Source organism: Carassius gibelio, chromosome A1 (assembly GCF_023724105.1).
Source record: "Carassius gibelio isolate Cgi1373 ecotype wild population from Czech Republic chromosome A1, carGib1.2-hapl.c, whole genome shotgun sequence".
Lineage (NCBI taxonomy): Eukaryota > Metazoa > Chordata > Actinopteri > Cypriniformes > Cyprinidae > Carassius > Carassius gibelio.
In genome coordinates this window covers 17,071,241-17,089,950 of record NC_068371.1, presented here as the reverse complement: position 1 = coordinate 17,089,950, position 18,710 = coordinate 17,071,241, and the positions used below count along the sequence as shown (strand labels likewise).

General features: G+C 39.1%; 1 protein-coding gene across 1 annotated transcript in view; it reads right to left on the bottom strand.

The window, feature by feature from the left end:
• Nucleotides 1–18,710, bottom strand: part of cul4a (cullin 4A) — a 42,905-nt gene that overhangs the window by 9,396 nt on the left and 14,799 nt on the right. Inside the window, exons 3-12 of the mRNA XM_052551782.1 lie at nt 9,556–9,659; nt 9,330–9,399; nt 9,175–9,248; nt 6,267–6,429; nt 6,090–6,179; nt 5,928–6,010; nt 2,889–2,956; nt 2,675–2,793; nt 2,130–2,322; nt 56–160 (exon numbers count right to left, since the gene is read on the bottom strand). Coding sequence (XP_052407742.1) covers nt 56–160; nt 2,130–2,322; nt 2,675–2,793; nt 2,889–2,956; nt 5,928–6,010; nt 6,090–6,179; nt 6,267–6,429; nt 9,175–9,248; nt 9,330–9,399; nt 9,556–9,659 — 1,069 coding nt within the window. The remainder of the gene's footprint in view (nt 1–55; nt 161–2,129; nt 2,323–2,674; nt 2,794–2,888; nt 2,957–5,927; nt 6,011–6,089; nt 6,180–6,266; nt 6,430–9,174; nt 9,249–9,329; nt 9,400–9,555; nt 9,660–18,710) is intronic.

The following is an 18,710-nucleotide window of genomic DNA, read 5'->3' as shown; positions in this document are numbered from 1 at the left end:
TCAGCTTCATTTGTGTGTAACTTTCATTTAAACTGAGGCTGGAGCTCCAGATTACCATGGATGAATCGGAAGATGATCATGATCTTGTCCAGAATCCTCTCCAGCTCCTCCTCTGTGGCCTCCTTATTTCCAGCGCGCAGTTTAGAATCCACATACTTAGCTGAGGAGACACAGTAAGATCATCAAATAATCCTGAAACATAAACTGTATGAAATACACACACACACCGATCAGGCATAACATTAAGACCATCTTCCTAATAATGTGTTGGTCCCCCTTTTGCTGCCAAAACAGCCCTGACCTGTCTAGTATGGACTCCACCAGACCCCTGAAGGTGTGCTGTGGTATCTGGCACCAAGATGTAAGCAGAAGATCCTTTAAGTCCTAAAAGTTGCAAGGGGAGGCCTCTATGGATCGGGCTTGTTTGTTTAGTATATCCCACAGATCAGGGTTGCACGATTAACTGAATGCTATTAATCGCGACTGTCATGCACATTTTGTCAGTAAAGAAGTTCTGTGATCAGTAGTAAATCTCCATCACCTGCCTTCTGTTGGAGCAGCATTTACTACACAGAACTGTAGTTCTCTGACAAGCTATACAAAATTGCGTTCATAAATCACAGATGATATAATAGTAGGATTTTGAAATTGTTTAAATCATCTGCGATAATGACTGCTGTTTGCATATCTTCTCAGTGAAAAACGTCTCTGTATAGTAAAAGCTGCTCCATCTGAGAGCACATCAAAATACCACATTTAATAACGTTTTTACTCCAAACTCACTTCATATCTTTAGTCGAGTGTTTGAAATAACTACCACAGATGCTTGATTGGATTGAGATGTGGGGAGTTTGGCGGCCAAGTCAACACTTCAAACTCATGGTTGTGCTCCTGAAACCGTTCCTGACCTATTTTTGCTTTGTGGCAAGGCACACTATCCTGAAAGAGGCCAACAGGGAATACCATTTCCATGAAAGGGTGTACATGGTCTCCAACAATGGTTTGTTAGGTGGTATGTGTCAAAGTAAAATCCACATGGATGGCAGGACCCAAGGTCTCCCAGCAGAACATTGCCCAAAGCTTCACATTGCATCCGCCATCTTGCTTTCTACCCATAGTTCATCCTGGTGCCATGTGTTCCCCAGGTAAGGGAAGCACACGTACCCTGCCATCCACATGATATCAAAGAAAACATGATTTATCAGACCAGTCCAGATTTTTCCATTGTTCTGTGGTCCAGTTCTGATGCCCACAAGCCCACTTTTGGCACTTTCGTCTGTGGACTGGGGTCAGCATGGGCACCCAGACTTATCTGAGTCTATGCAGCCCCATTTGCAACAAATTGCGATGCACTGCACATTCTGGCACCCTTCCATCAGAACCAGCATTGACTTCTTGAGAAATCTGAGCTACTGTAGCTTGTCTGTTGGACTGGACCACACAGACCAGCCTTCGCTCCCCATGTGCATCAGTGAGCCTTGACCCTGTTGCCAGTTCACCACTGTTCTTTCCTTGGACCACTGTTGATAGATACTGACCACTGCAGACCGGTAACACCCCACAAGAGTTGCAGTTTTGGAGATGCTCTAAACCAGTCTGACCATCACAATTTGACCCTTCTCAAACTAGCACAGATTCTTCTGCTTGCACATTTTTCCTGCTTTCAACACATCAACTTGGAAGACAAAATGTTCACTTGCTGCCTACATCCCACCCACTAACAGGTGCCATGATGAAGAGATAATCAGTGTTATTCACTTCAACTGTTAGTGGTCATAATGTTATGCCTGATCTGTGTATATACATACATATACAGACATAGACACACACACACACACATATATAAATACAAATATATATATATAAATATAATCAGAAATGTTTCTTGAGCAGCAAATCAGCATATTAGAATGATTTCTGAGGCATAATGAAAACTAGAGTAATGATGCTGAAAATCCAGCTTTGAACACAGGGATAAGTTACATTTTACAATATATTCACCTAGAAAACAATTTTTAATTTGTAATAATATATCACAATATTACTGCTTTCACTGTATTTTTGATCAAATAAATGAAGCCTTGGTGAGCAGAATTAAAGTGATAGTCTGGTGTGGTGTTGTCACTCACCAATGAGCTCAGCAGGTTTGTTGGGTCTCTTGTTGATAAAGCTCTCGAAGGCTTCCTTCATGGCATTGATGAAAGTTTCGTTCCTCTGGAAGCAGCGCTGGGTCACGTGGTCCATCTTGTCCTTGAAGTCCAGAAGCTCCTGAACCAACTCTTTATCCTTCTCTGGAGAACTCACGATCTCTCCTCCAAAACTCTGCCAGATGTAGTGTTATTTTAGTATAGCTAAGTTACTATTGCCAGGTTTAATAATATTTTGCATGGTTTTGTTTTTTCATTTAAATGTTAATCAATTTGGATTCATTTTTTTTTTCAATTTTTATTAGGTTTTTGAAAATGCTTTTATTATTTTTATTAAAATTTTTATTTTAGCTGTTTTAGTACGTTACTAAAAAAGAACGAGAAATATTGGATTGACATCTAGCTAAAATAAAATGCTTTCATATTATTTCAGTTAACGTTAATTTGCTATCAAGCAATGAGATTGTTTGCTTTATGGTTTTAGTTATAGTAAACAATAATAACCCTGAGGTTTGATGTGCGTGTACCTTAATGTAGTCTCTCCAGGCCTGCAGCAGTGTCATCAGCCCTCCTTTGACTTTACTTAAGAGCTCATAGAGCAGCGTCAGCTCACAAACACGGTTCTCATCAAGTAGCATCCACAGACCTGAGGAGAAGCAGTTCGCATATACATACAAACATCAGCTTTGTGCGTGTTTTATGATTTTTCTTGAGTCTCTGATTTGTACTCATAATCCAGACCTTTCTGTAGAATGGCATTCATGTGTTCGCCCAAAAGCTGCTTCTCCACTGTGGCAATGAGTGGCTTCCTGTCAGACACAGTCAGGTGTTAGAGGAAAAATTATAGAACAGATGTTCATTTCCTGCAGGAAACAGCAGCACTAACAAACAGCACAACAACAGAGATTGAAAATTATGGACAGACAGACAGACGGATGTATAATAATTCACATGAAATAATAGAGATGGATTTATAGATCAATCAGTTTATGTGTGTAATGTGCAATGTTTGCACAACTCCAGCACTGAACTGATCCTCGTTTGTGAGGCAGTACGTCGTAAAATGTTAGCACAAACGTATAGGCCCTTTTCCTTTTTTCCCGGGATAGATCCTTCAAAAATGAAAGCTAACCACTTGTGTCCACAGCAGTCTAAGGAGACACCTATGATTGTTGGTGCATTCCAACACACAACACATTTAGCTCTTTGGCACTGACACTGTATTTCCAGCAGCTACAGCAAGATAACAGTAAGGGCGGACCGCTGCTTCTCACTCAGGGCTCTGTATATGCTAATCTGTATAAGCCTCGCAAATGGGCGGACATTCCCAGAGTATACACACATTCGGCATCTAGTCATAGTTGGGGGCGTGGTGAGGGCGGAGTCGCATGGGGGGAAAACACAGCGAACATCGTGTGAATTTGAATGACAAAAATGCACATATTGAGTGCTCATTCCCAGAGACACGTAGCACAGCTGTAGTCTCTTTTAACTTTAATATTCATATACACTAGTCCATATCGATATTTGATTCATTTTCGATATTTGATTCATTCTACATTTCTGTAGATGTATTCATTCAAAAATAGCCAAATTTCGTGACATTCTGCTTTATGTAGCCAGTTGCATTTTTGACTGGATTCCGCGATTCTATCCGTGTCGCTTCGCAAACACAGACGGGGTGAATTAATGAATGAAAGTGTAAAAGTTCTGACACAAAACTAAGTTGTAACATATCCTCACGCTTTTTTAAGTGGGTATAAGGAAATCCTTGGCCTTTTCTAGTGGTATCACGTAGACTAACGTTACACCTCTTAGCAGAGTTTATGTTCGACACTAACGTTACATAGTTTTGCTTCAGGTAGAATGATAAGGCTAATTATATATGCATGCCACTTTCTGAAACAACCTTACACAGTTTTGATAACGTTATAATGAACACAATGTTAACGTAGTCTACTGTGATGATAAGCTAACTGCACACATACACATGCTTAGTCTTGGGATTTCCACAACTTACCTTGATCATCCTCACAACTTATTGCTTGTAGCCATTTTGTCATCCTTTCCGGCTCTTTATGTTTATTAGGAACGATGTAGAACTTCAATTCATAATTTGTTAGTTTATTGGAGGTAGAGAAAATGACAACTCTTCTGCATGATTGTCCAGTGTATTTCAATTGGCGACAAGGCAATGTTTTCCCCCACTGGCTAAATTCACATCACGTGACGCATTCCCGGCGGCGTTCCCAGACCAACCGTCTGTATGTATGACGTCATAGTAGTGAGAATTCTCAAACTGCTTGTGTGGAGAGACTGTTTATGATTTATTTGGATTATAAAACAATGAGTGGGTTGATTTTTACCATTATAGGCTGGTTGTTTTCACACACTGCAGCTACACAACTCTGCTCAAAACACCTTATAAAAGCGATTTTGCATTCTATGGCACCTTTAAAGACAAATTTTATTTTAAAATGATTTATTTAACATTTTAATCATTTAATTCATTTAAAAAAAAGCCTTTTTATATATATATATATATATATATATATATATATATATATATATATATATATATATATATATATATATATATATATATATATTAGGACTTTAACGCGTTAATTGAGATTAATTAATTACACAAAAAATAACGCGTTAACTAAGATTAATTAATTACAGAAAAAAAATTCCCGCATTTTTAATAACTTCTTTTTGCACCGCGGAACGTTTCTCACTGGATGAGTTTCGGCGGACCGATTATACTGGAGCACCAACTAGCGTTCGCATATCACTGCAGCACATCGACGAGCCTCAAGTATCACCTCAATGCAAAACATAGAGCAGCTAGCGTGGACTTTACACTTTATGTTGAACTATGTATTATTTTGTTGGTGCAACAGTTTATGTTGAACTCTTTATTGTTTTGGCCAAGGTTGTTGAGAGTTGGACTTAGTATGTTATGGCCTCTGAAGCAACAGAGAGATGTTTTCTAATAGTCAGTGTTTCCAATGTTCTGAATGTAACTGACAGTATTGTGTTTTACTTAACTTTACAGAAGGTTCCAGCACATATAAGCTTCCTGAATTTCTGAAATGTACTATTTCTAAATTGTTTCTAAATATGCTATTGCTACACTTCATGGCAAAAATTGCACTGGTCTGCTAGACATGGTTGAACAAAAATAAACAATATTTTGTTGCTTAAGCTTATGTATTCAGTCATTATTCAATGGTATACTATAAATCCATGTGAAAAAAAACTACTTCTCACTGTTCTCAGGTCAAATATTTATATGCGATTAAAATGCGATTAATTTCGATTAATTAATTACAAAGCCTCTAATTAATTAGATTAATTTTTTTAATCGAGTCCCGGCCCTAATATATATATATATATATATATATATATATATATATATATATATATATATATATATATATATATATTATATATATATATTTTTTCTTTTTGTATTATTATTATTATTTTTTTTTTTTATAATTATTTGATTTTAGCGTTTTAATTCACTGCTTTTATAAAAAAATGACTTCACATTTTTATGTTTTAATTGACTATTATTATTTATTTATTTTTATCAACACACAAATCCCAGAATGGGAAAGTCTCCTTTAAGTCAATGACAGATTTTCAAACTTCAACTTGCGTTTCACAGAAGGAATAAAGATTATCAAAGGCATAAAGGTGGACAGATCTGAGACTGATCAATAGGATCATGAGTGAGGAACATCAGATCCAGGTACAAGAGAGACTTACTGTGTGCTCTGATCTAAATAACTGATGACACGGTCATTCTCTTCCTCTAGACGCCGCGCCACATGATGAAGGTACTCAGGAACCTACATGAAGAACATGATCACAAGTGAAAACACACACGTGGAGAGCGCCAATATGTGAATGAAGTAGAAATGCTCTCACATCTCTCTCCTGCATGAGCCTCTGACCCTCAGCTGCGTACAGACGGTTCGTCTCTGATAAAAACCTCTGCTCGAATGAGTCTTTATACACCTGACAACACACACCAACACACATTATTAAAAGACACTTCCAGAACCTGACAGGAAGCTGACATCATCAGTGTTTCTATGCAATCACCTGCAGGTCTGAGAGCATGCCCAGTAAGCTCCTCAGCAGACTGCGGTCCACCGTCTCTCCGTTACGCTCACGCTCAATCTGCTCCAGGATTCCCTCCACTGTCCGTCTTTGAACGGCACCGTCGCTCACAATGTGCGTTCGGAACAACTCCAGCCCCGTGTCCCTGACAACATGAGTGTGTTACTATAGCAACACCAGCTCAGGGTTATTACAGTCAACTACAATTAAAGTGAAAAAAGTAGGGATGCACCGAAATTTCGGCCACCGAAAATTTTCGGCCGAAAATGGCCTTTTCGGTTTTCGGCCGATAGACTTTTATCACCGAAACAACACGGCCGAAATGTTGTGATGACGCAAACAGAAAACGCGACCTGCAAGTGCACCTGCATAGCGCAGACCACGAGCTCCACGCGACATTCACTTAACACCAGTGAGAACATTCTCTCTCTTCGTATTCCTTTATTCGCAGCACTAAAGCGTCTCCTAACAAAGAGATTAAGACGGACCACGAAGTGAAAACTAAGAAAAGTACAGTCTTATAGAGTCTGTTAGCACACGTCTCACTGAGATCTTGTCGGATCCTCTGCACTTCATCGCGAATGTGCTTGATCCGCGTTATAAAGACCATTACTTGGATGCGGAAATAAGGGAGCGCGCACGAGAAATGATCCAGGCCGCGCTGGATGCGGAGAACCCGCGTGGAGACGGAGAAGCGCCAAGCGCAGGAGACAGATCAGAGCACAGAAAAAAAAGACTGGTCTCTGCACCAGATGAGTGGCATGCACCATCGTTGTCTGATATGTTCAGTGGAATTCTGCAAGAAAGTGCCTCAAATAATAATAATACGTTGGCTATTTTGTTCTTTAGGCTACTATATATATATACACACACATACATAATATCAGATTGTAGCCATATTTATGCTAGATTTTCTGCTAGATTTCTGCTTTAATTTGATAAAAATGTTTATTTATGCCCTGGCCCTATTTAAATACACTCTCTCAAATATTTCTCAAATGTCAGGCAGATGACAAGCTCAACTGCTCAAAAGCTAGATGGTTATCTGTCTGAAGTCCCCATCCCCAGAAGTGATAACAGTCTTACCAACTGGAGAAGTAATGCATTTTCTAGTCCTACATAGAAAAATTTCAAATGCACTTCACCTAAATGCACTTTGTTTTTATGAGAGAACTGTTCATTTTAAAACCTTTCTGCAGGCCAGTAGGCCTGTACATTATTATTAAATATACACATGAGTGGGATACATTTTTAGTTTGAATTTTATTTTATACTGTGCATTGTTGCAATGTGCTTAATAAATATTTGCATCATTTGTAATTATGTATTTTTAAATATTTAGTAATTTTAAATAAGTTATGTAATTGTAATTATCTTTGAAACTTTAATATTAATTTATGCAATTGCAATGTCTTAATTTTAGTAAAGTTAGTACACGGTCATAGCAATAAATGCAATGGTACTAATAATTGGCATAATTTCTTTCGGTGTTTCGGTTTCGGTTTTCGGCCTTGGTTTTCTCTTTTTCGGTTTTCGGTTTCGGCCAAGAATTTTCATTTCGGTGCATCCCTAGAAAAAAGTGAAAGGAAGTGAAAGTCAAGTATGGTAATCCATACTCGGAATTGGTGCTCTGCATTTAACCTATCCAAGTGCACAGACAAAGCAGTGAGTAGGTAATACACACACACACACACACACATACACCATGAACACCCAGCCGGAGCAGTGGGCAGCGCCCAGGGAGCAATTGAGGGTTGTCCAACATGTGACCTTTGAGTTACAAGTCCGATTCTCTAACCCTTAGGCCACAATTGCCCTTTAAAGCTTCCCCTTGTAACTAAAGTGTTACATCACTGATGTAACTGACCAGTAGATCCCCTTTAGTGAATGCGTGACATTAGAATGAGAGTCAAACAGCAAAGCAAAAATAAACCATACGTAATCCACGTAACTCCAGTCCATCAATTAACATCTTCCTGCTGAAATACAGGACCATAATCAATAATAACGCTTCCTCCCTTGAAAAGTCCATCCCCTGTTGTCCCCGCACATCAAAATCCATCCACATATTGTTTAGAACTGTTTTGGATTGTTTGGGCTTCTAAATGGTGATTGATCTGTGTAGATTTCTCTCCTGATTCAGACAAGATTACCTTTTCACTGGAGGAAGCATTTTTATGGATTATGGCCTTGGTTTAAAGTTAAAAATGTCTTGATGAATTTGTTTCCTAGAAACACACAGCTTTTTGGAAGATGTTCAATGATGGACTGGAGTTGTGTGGACTATTATTGTGATTTTTTTTATCAGCTGTTTGGACTCGTTCTAATGGCATCCACTCACTACAGAGTATGCATTGGTGAGCAAGAATCAAATTCATCTACATCTTTGATGGCCTGAAGTCGAGGACATTTTCAGTAAATTTAAATTTTTGAGAAAACTATTCCTTTAATAAAAATATTATTGACTTATTTAAACCTGTTAACTGTCACCCCGTCCCGTATACGGGACGCATACGTTGACTATGCTATATTACAATCAAATCTAATCTAATCTTGACAAACTATATATCGTTGGAAGACTCCCAAATATATATTTTACCAATATTTTTTGTTAAAAATTATGTAGGAAAAGTAATAGATTAATTTATGACAAGAGTGCACCCTCAGAAATCTACATTACAAAAAGAGTTTTGACCTTTGTTTAAAAAAAAACAGGTAAACAGTTAACAGGTAAAAAAAAAAAAAAAAAAAAAAATTTTTTCCAAATATTAATAAACTACTTTATATTAAATAATAATAATAAACTATTATAATCAATATTAATAAAACTTTAATAGCATTTCATTGAGATTAAGATAATAACGAATCACTGTCTGATTGGTCAGCTCACCAGATGGATGGCAGCAGTGAATTCTGGAGGATGTATGTTCGGTCCAGGAAGAGGAAAATGCTGCGGATCATGATCTGAAGGAGATGAGATGCAACACACACATTCATTTCATCATAGACATGTTAAGAGACACACAAAAGGAGAGTGTCATGTACCGTTTGACTGCAGTGGTCCTGCCAGCAGCGGTTCATCCTCTTCAGGAATGACAGGCTGTCCAGTGACTCTGTGGGACATTGTTAAGGGCTGCTTCAGTGTGATCTGTGTGTCACAGCACCCTCTAGTGAGGATCTACTGACACAGACATCAGCAAAACAAGCGTTATCTGAAACGCACAATCATCATACATGGACACACAAATGTCCCATTACTGATGAAGGATATTCTCTGAACTGATGGATCTGAGCTTGAACGTGATCTTCACACACTTGACGCAGCTGCTTGTATAACACAGGTGATACTTTATACGAACATAGATTCTCCACGGCCTGTGAGAGACAAAAACAGCTCATAAATACACATGTGGGTTAAGAATCATGGGTAACTGGTCTGAAACATCACAGTCCTCCATTCTATAATATAAACACATCTGAAAGAGAGGAACTGCTCAGTTACATCAAATGACAAAACACTGTTCAAGGAAATATAAAGGATTCCTTTATATTTTAATCAAAGGATTATAAAACTTTAAATTATGAGTACATTTAAATGCTTCTTTCAAAACTTTAAACAATACCACAAGCCCCTTTCACACTGCACGTCGGACCCGGCAAATTGCAGGAACATTGCCGGGTCGCCTTCTGTGTGAAAGCAAACACGTCCCGGGATTGATTCCGTCATTGAACCCGGGTCGGGGACCTAGTAACATTGCTGGGTTCAGTCCCAGGACGAGCGCTGTGTGAACAAAAGCCAGATCCAATGGCATGTTGTAGTGATGACGTACAAGATCACGCGACTCTTTTACCAGCTGTTTTAAAGGAAGATCAACGTTTGCGACAAAAAATATGTGCAAACTGTAATGAAGCAGAGATCAGTTAGTTCCTCGCTTTCCGCGCTGAAGCCGAGATCGTTCTCTTGCTTCAGTGAAAGTATAACGTGCCTAGCATTTTCGACTTGTACATTACACATCATGCCCAGATGTCACGTGTCGTTACGGGATCTTTACGGGTTGTGTGTGAAAGCACGCACATATCCCGGGTAAATCACTGGCAGTGTGAAAGTGCAAAATCTAGCGACCCGGGAACAATTGCCGGAACACTTTACCCGTGTATTTTCCGGAATCGCAGTGTGAAAGGGGCTACAGACACATGTCCCATGACATTTACATTCACTGACCAATTTCCAGGGTTGGGGAGTAACAGAATACATGTAACTGCGTTACGTAATCAGGATACAAAAATCCAGTAACTGTAATCCGTTACAGTTATGTCAAAAAACATGGTAATCAGATTATAGTTACATTTTGAAAAAAAGGGGGAATACTTTCAGGATTACAATGGTTTCATTTAAAACTAAATAAATCAGTATTTTGGCATAATAACAGTATATAAAGCGCAGCCTGATTAATGACTCACCCGAGTCACGTCTGCCACCCGCTGGTGCATGCGCAAATAACAGCTGTCTACAATCTCCTCAGACGCAGATTGAAACACTGCTGCTAATCTATTTTTCTTTTGAAGAAACATTTTCCATTGTCTAAAAATTGTTCTTATTATATTTTCATTGAAAAAAAAATGAATTTGTATTCTCTATTTTCCTGTTGAAGAAACATTTCCTTAAAATTCTTACTTATATTTTCTTCAAAATAAAACAAAATAATCTGTAATACCAATACCATGCACTAGATGTCTGTATAGTCCTTTACATATATTTATTCAGGGCTGTGAAATTCTTAATTAATAAATGTTGTTGTTTAAAAAAAATAATATTTGACCTTGAAGTAATCCAGAAGTAATCCAAAAGTAATCAGTTACATTACTTTCATATTGTGGTACTTGGATTACGTTACTGAATACTTTTTTTGATGAAGTAAATTAGTAACTGTAACGGAATACATTTTTTAAGTAACCCTCCCAAGCCTGCCAATTTCACAACAAACACATCAAGCCAACTGGAGTCTGAACACAGGTTAGCATTTCACTGTACAGTTACTGCCACTGCACTATTTAATACAATACATATATTGAAAAATAAATGTTTATATGTGTATTAGGGATGCAACAATACAGTTAGCCCATGGTTCAATTGGTTTTGTTTTCTTGGCTTGGTGCATCAGAGTGTTTTTTGCAATTAAAAATTAGATTTTTAAAACATATCTAGACACCAGAGGGTGCTCTTGTGCAGAAACTCTAAATATGTATCACAAAAGTAATAGAACGGATGACGCTGCAAGAAATACCTAATATGGACAAATGCATTGCTATTACTGTATTGCTCCAGTTACTCAACATAAATGTCGTTCCCTAAGAGGAGGGAATGAGTTACGTACGTGTGGAAAAACTCTTTTCCTCTGAAATGCTGAAACCTGATTGAATCAATCTATTGCTCTGCAATATCTAATAGCATTCAAGCATTCGCCTGACTGGCAAGAACGTTGACAAAAAATTTTCACAAAGTCATTGTGGTTCTGAAGGAGTTTAGCACATGGCAGTTTATGTAATGTCCCTCCTCACAAGGAACCACGGTTACATTGAGTAACCGAAGACGTTCCCTTATCAAGTTGGACTCTCGACATTACATATGGGGTTAAGTATAAAACCCCTTTGTGTGAAAACCATGCTGGTCCCACCTCAAAGAGAGCTGATACAGTATAGACTATGCACATGCAGCAAGCAAGCAAATGCATAGCAGCATGTTCCCTTAGGTCGGCTACCGGACCTTGTTGAAACACCTAGATGCAAGTTTGGCAAAGAGAGAAGGCAGCACTTTTTAGTTACTTGATTCAGCTGATTTGAAGGGTGGGGTGGGGATGCAGACAATAGGTTTACCAACTCTGGGAATCATGGCTGGTTGGGCCATTTTGGCGGCATCAGCAGCAGAGCATCCTTATCCAGTACATGCACTGCTCGAATTGAGAGGAATGTCTGATCCGCTCAAAAGAGGTGGCGGTGTGCCAGGCTTTGCAGGGCATGCCAGTGAGCTCCTACCTGGTGACTGATGTACACCACCACAGATGTTTTGTCAGTACGGGTCAGAATTTAATAGTCTACCAAAAATTAGAGAAATTCCTGCAGAGACAAGTGAACAGCTTCCATTCCGAAGCAGTTTATATGTCTGCGCTTCTGGTCGCTTGTCCACCAACCAGTGTTGTAGTCGAGACCAGCTCATTCGAGTCCGAGTCCAGATCGAGTCCAGAAAGGGTCGAGTCCGAGTCAAGACCGAGTTCAGAAAGGGTCGAGTCCGAGTCAAGACCGAGTTCAGAAAGGGTCGAGTCCGAGTCAAGACCGAGACCAGAGAGATTGGGTCTGAGACAAGACCTAAAGAAATCTTCAAGAGTATGTCAAATGTTTGGTGGAAACAATAAAGGTTAAAAGGGCCACATAGTATGTGGTGTAAAGGTAATTTTATTAGTATTATGAAGTGTTACTTGTCAATATTAAGTGCTCATTTTCACATAACATCGTTGTACCACTATACACATCCATATAACCTTTCTAGTACACATAATATTACTGTACGACTCTATCTTGTAATTCTACATAACACTTCTAGTACAAGTAACATTACTGTACCACTATACCTGTAAATGTTCAACTGTAACAGCTTTTACATAACTTTTAACCTCGAAGCTTAACTAATGACTGCTAATATCCTTAAGTTACAATGTATTGGATTATGTGCACTTTAGATGTTGTGAAGATTACAGGTGGGCATAATTACTTTTCAAAAAAATAAGTGAGGAGACCATCCAGCTACCCAACCACGCACGATGTGGTCTCATGATCAATCCACCCCAACTAAAAACTCTCTCTACTTCATCCAAAAGTGTGTATTTGCCAGGGGAAGAAAGCTGGATCAAATGCCATATAAATTCAATGCATTCTGTCAGACATTGTTTTTGAGGGGAAGATGTTTAGTGTTGAGACAGTCAGTCTGTGTCTGTATTCATTATATAATTTAATTTAACAATATTTGTTTTTTTTTCTGTGACCATTTTGTCCTACTTTGTAAAAATAACACAGTTGAGAGAAATGTAGCAATGTGGCTTTCTGGAAAGCGGGATCACTACAGGCGGATGACAGGAGGGTAACTTAAGGCCGGTGACACACTGGCTGCGTGGCGTCTCTACTGCGTGCCAGAAACGTGGTGGCTGCTTCGCGTTTTCTGTGTCTTTACACACCAGAAGCGTGCCTGCACGTGGCGCTTGGCGCACTGCTGCTGCTGTAGGTGACATAGAGGGAGACCGCCAAAAAAACAGGCTCTTGTCTTCATGACAACAATATCAAATTTATTTTTTTATTTTTTTACACACCTACTGATAAGACACCGTCGACAGTATTGATGGCAAAATAGAGTATGTTTGACAGGTGCAATATTTGAAAATCGATCATTATTAATATATTTTTAAAATTACATTTATATCTGAATTTATGTCAACCTATAGACTTTCAAATATCAAAATGTCATGAATTAATATGTATTTGTGTACAAAATGACATATAAACATTTTCCTAGTATATTTTGCCTGGAAACGCTTCCAACATGCACGCGTGTCACGTGAAAAATAGGCGTCGGTTCTATTTCTAACATGAACGGGTTTTCCGCGCGTCTCACGCAAGCAGTCTGCAAGATCTAACCTGTTAACATGGGAGCCGAATTAAAAACAGACACGCCACGCAGCTGAGGCGCTTGCGCCACGCATCCAGTGTGTTGCTGGCCTAACGTCTCACGTCAAAAGAAAATCACCAGTCATTAGATGAGTCAATCATACATCAATTTAAATAAACATTAACATACAGTAATAATCATGAAATATTTTGATTGGGACTCGAGTGGACTCGGGCATAAGTCCGATTCCTAATATGTTCGAGTCCGAGTCAATACCGAGTCAAAATGCACACGAGTCCATGACAAGACCGAGACCATTAAAATACGGTCTCGAGACCGAGTCCAAGACCGAGTCCGAGTCTCGAGTACTCAACACTGCCACCAACTACCAACTGTTGTTCATATCATAGAGGCCTCCCCAGCCTGACAGAGATGCCATGGTAACCACTATTTGTCTGCCTACTCTGCCCACAGTCACCCTGTTCGAACATAGCTGTGGCAAATCAGGGTGTCAGACGCAGCACTTTGAGACATGAGCGCATTATGACAAGGCGCTCTGTCCCAGGTCTCCTTGCTTGTAGTGGGACCTAACATTGTAACCATAGTTACAGCAGCCTCATATGCAGCAAGCCAAGGCAGCAGATAGAGGCTGCAGCAGCCATCAGCTCCAGCAATCGTTACAATGTTTTCAGGAGGACGGCTTTGCCCTTGCATGAAAAATGGCAGTGTATCATGTAGGGCTGGGTACCGAACTTCGATGCCTTTATGGTATCGAACGAAAAACTTCGATACTATGAGTATCGAAAAATTATTTATCTTTCGGTGCCAAAGTTCGGTTCCAAAAGCCAAGCGGCCGGATTTTTTTTTTTTTGCCAAGCGGCTGTGTCTGTGTGAGCTTGTAGCATATGTGCATGTAAGGACCTACATTCGCCAGTATTGGCTGTCCACCACCACGTGACGGGGAGCATTTCTAAAGATACTCGTAGTCACACAACACAAGTGTAGTTGTTTTTTCTCAAAACGTTTCCGTTTTACAATGACAAAGAGGTCTAAAGTGTGGCTACACTTTATAAAAGTGGATGCCGAGTCAGCAAAGTGCAACATATGCGATAAGAGTATTGCAACCAAAGCCGGTGGTAATGAAGCATTTGTTTGGATGAGTGTTTTGCCCTCCCTCCCTGTTTAGTTTGGTCTACTCCATTGTGTATCTTGAAACACACCCCCTTTCACGTCGTCTAAAAAAAAAACAGAAAGAGAGACAGATTTATCCGGTACAGCGAATTTGTCTGAGCAGCAGGCCACTGTATACGTTCACTTAAAACATAACCGACTGTGTTTACGAGAATACTTGCAGAGACAATTATTTTGATATAATTGTGTGTGTATGTATTCATTCAGAAGTTACGATACGCGAAAGATGAATTCATTCTCTGTACGCGCATTGTCTGAAATGCTGCTTGCAGTGCGTGCTTTCAATGAGTGAGCGAAAGCTCCGAACGCGCGAGAATTGTTTAAAACGCTTGAATCAGCAATATTTAGAAACAATTGCGAGCAGCATTTCAGAAACGTTGCAAATGTTGTGTGACTTGAACTGTAAAGCACATAAAGCTGTCGTTTGAGTTTATAAACTTCTATTTCATGCATAATTCCTATGGATCTGCTAACTGAATGCAAAGAGTGAGTTCTAGAAGAATGTTTGTGTCTTGATGAGCATGTATCCCTCACTAGGAGTCGCTAAATGAACAGCTGCTGTTCTTTTTTTTCAACGGTGGATCAGTTGGCCCTGTTGGTTAAAATCCCCAAACTGTTTACTTAAAGGGACAATAAGTAACTTTTTAGGTATTTTATTATCTAAAATCAATATTTTTATTCATAAATATGCCCTCAATGGTGTACAAATACCTATGCCAATGTTTAAACTAATCCTCGTAAATGAAGAATTTATTATCTTTATATACATGGGACGGGTAGGTCGACGGAGGCTTCCATGTAGTTCCACCATCTTGCAAAACTATAATAGCAGAGAGGGACAAAAAGTACTAAGCCAACGCGTTTCCACAACGCGTTTTCGGTCAGAGCCAGAAACGCAGGTGCAGAGCAGTGAGAGGCGCTTGAAACTGCACCGGCAAGTTTAAAAGTCTGGATTGCATTCTTATTATGGACCATACATATGCCGCGCCACAGGAGAAGAAAACATCGTCGCCAAAACAGTCAAAAATAGAACGTAAAAGGAAACGTGACCGTAGATTACAGAAAACAAGAGTTAATGTCGAGGAAGCTTTTTCTAGGTGGAAAGAGCTAATGCTGGATAAAGATTTCAAAAGAGACGCTGAAGTGGCCAGTTTTCTTCTCGACAGGTAAGTCAGTGTTACAATCTATATTACAATATTTTTTTTATATCTAACAATGCACATTATTCAGAAAATATAACGAATAAAGAAGACATAACTACTAATTACAATATTTCATGTTTTCCACAGTCAGTAATTCATACTGTAACATTCGTTTGTTTGTTGTCATGTTGCAGTTTGTTTGAAATAACACACCTGTTCACCTGAAGGAAAACTCGACGAAGTGCTATTAGAAGACATCCCGTCAAAGCTTTTAGGTACATATCGCCTACCGTAGATGCAACGCGCATTTGAAAAAGCGAGGCGCTGGAGAGCAAAATTAGTTTGAATGCAAAATACAATTTCACCACTAGATGGGAGTAATTCCTACTTACTGTCCCTTTAAATATTAAATTAATAAATGACATCAAAACAGGGGCGTTTGCGTTATGATGTGGTGGGCTGCTGTGGGCCAGAAAGTCCAGTGCCACTTTTTGGTCCCAGTCCGCCCCTGAATGGCACACCCCTATCCAAAAAGCACAACCAGTTGTATTAATAATGTTATCCTGAGCGTGAAGTGTTACCAGAATTTGTTTTAATTAAGGTGAAAAATAAAATTTTTTTGTTTAATGTATTTGTGTTGATGTTGAAATGGATTTTAAGACATATGGTATCGAAAAAAGTATCGTTAGGAACCGGTATCGAAACTGAGGTATCGAAATTGGCACCGGATCGAAAAATTTTGAACAATACCCAGCCCTAGTATCATGAATGGACTGAATCCTCTGTGCTGATAAGCGTACGTGCATCGTGCGTGAGCCTAAAACCATCCCCAGGAATTTAATCGACTGGCAGGGCTGAAGCAGCTGTTTACAGCCAAGCCTAGGTGTGATATATATGTGAGGAGCTTGTGTTTGTGGCCCTCAAGCACACCCCTCGACTGAGCGATTATGAGCCAGTATTCAAGGTAGTTCAGCACATGCATGCACCTGAGTCGCAGGGGAGAAAGCACTGCATTCATGCTCATTGTGAAATAGCGATGGGCCAGAGCCAACCCGAAAGGTAGTACGCAACACCTTTGAATGCTAATAGCAAAAAGCACCTGTGATGAGGGGCTATATGAATATGCAAATAATCATCCTTCAGATCCACTGCAATGAAGTGTCCTCGGGCTGGATTTGCATGAGGATCTGCTTCACTGTAATAATTGTGAACATGCGTTTCGCCAGCACTTCGTTTAGCTTTAATAATTCTGATATTGGACACATGCCCCCATCCTTTTTCGGGATGAGGAAGTAGCAGTTGTATAGCCTGCACTTGCTCTGCTCCTCAGGTACAATCTCTAATGCCTGATCAGCCGGGAGAGAGGAGATTTCTGCCTGTAGCATCGGAGCTAGGGCTGGGCGATATGGAGCAAAAAATATATCTCGATATATTTTGCTATATCTCGATATACGATATATATCTCGATATCTTTACAGGAAAAATAACCCCCAAAAAAACTACTGCAAAAACAAATATGGCAAATATTACATGTTAAGGGGCCTATGAAACATTTTATTTTTTTCTTCACCATATGTTTTATTGTTACCTAATTCTGTGTTTTAGCATGTGCAATTATTTAAATGCATAAAAACAACTTAATTAGTTAAAAACAATTCTTAAAATAGCCTTATGTGAAATGTTTTTTTCCCTTCAGAAATTCTGTGTATTTACATTTTTCTGATTATCAAATGAAGGCATAAAACATTCATTTAATGTATCTTTTAATTATTTAAAATTAAGCAAACTTTATTTTTTGGTAAACAAAGGGGATTTACTATTAAAAATAAAACATGGGAGAAATGTTGTGTGATTATTCGTTATAAAATTATGTTCGTTTCATTTTAATAGTAGTAGTAGTGGGCTATCTACATTCTGCTGTACAATAGTAATAGATTTCTGTCAAATACTTTTATTTTGACGGGTTTACCTTTACAGTTCTGTGTATGCGATACCACAGTCTATGATGTGATATGAGCTAGTCTTACTCAAATCAAACCGTCAGATGCTCATGAAGTGACTCTCAGTGCAGTTCTGGAGATGTTCCTCATGTGTTCACGTCTTTATTTAGAGAGAGGAAAGACAATGAAATCAGCGCGAGCGTTATGCGAGCTTCCGTGTTTAATGAATGAAGACGCGCTTCTGCTCCATTCGTTGACACAGACACGCAGAACATGCAGGATTCATGTTTAAATAGACTTTTCCGGGTTAATATTTGCAGATATTAGTCCATTTCGCGATTTGATGTAAGTGCATGACCGACTTTTGATTAATTCATTTAACATTTGACCAATTCCGTGACATTCCGCGTTAAACTGTAAATTCCATTTTTATGACTGGATTCCGCGATTCCGTCCGCGTTTCATTGGGCCCTACAGTAGACATCTGCCTGCCGTTCGC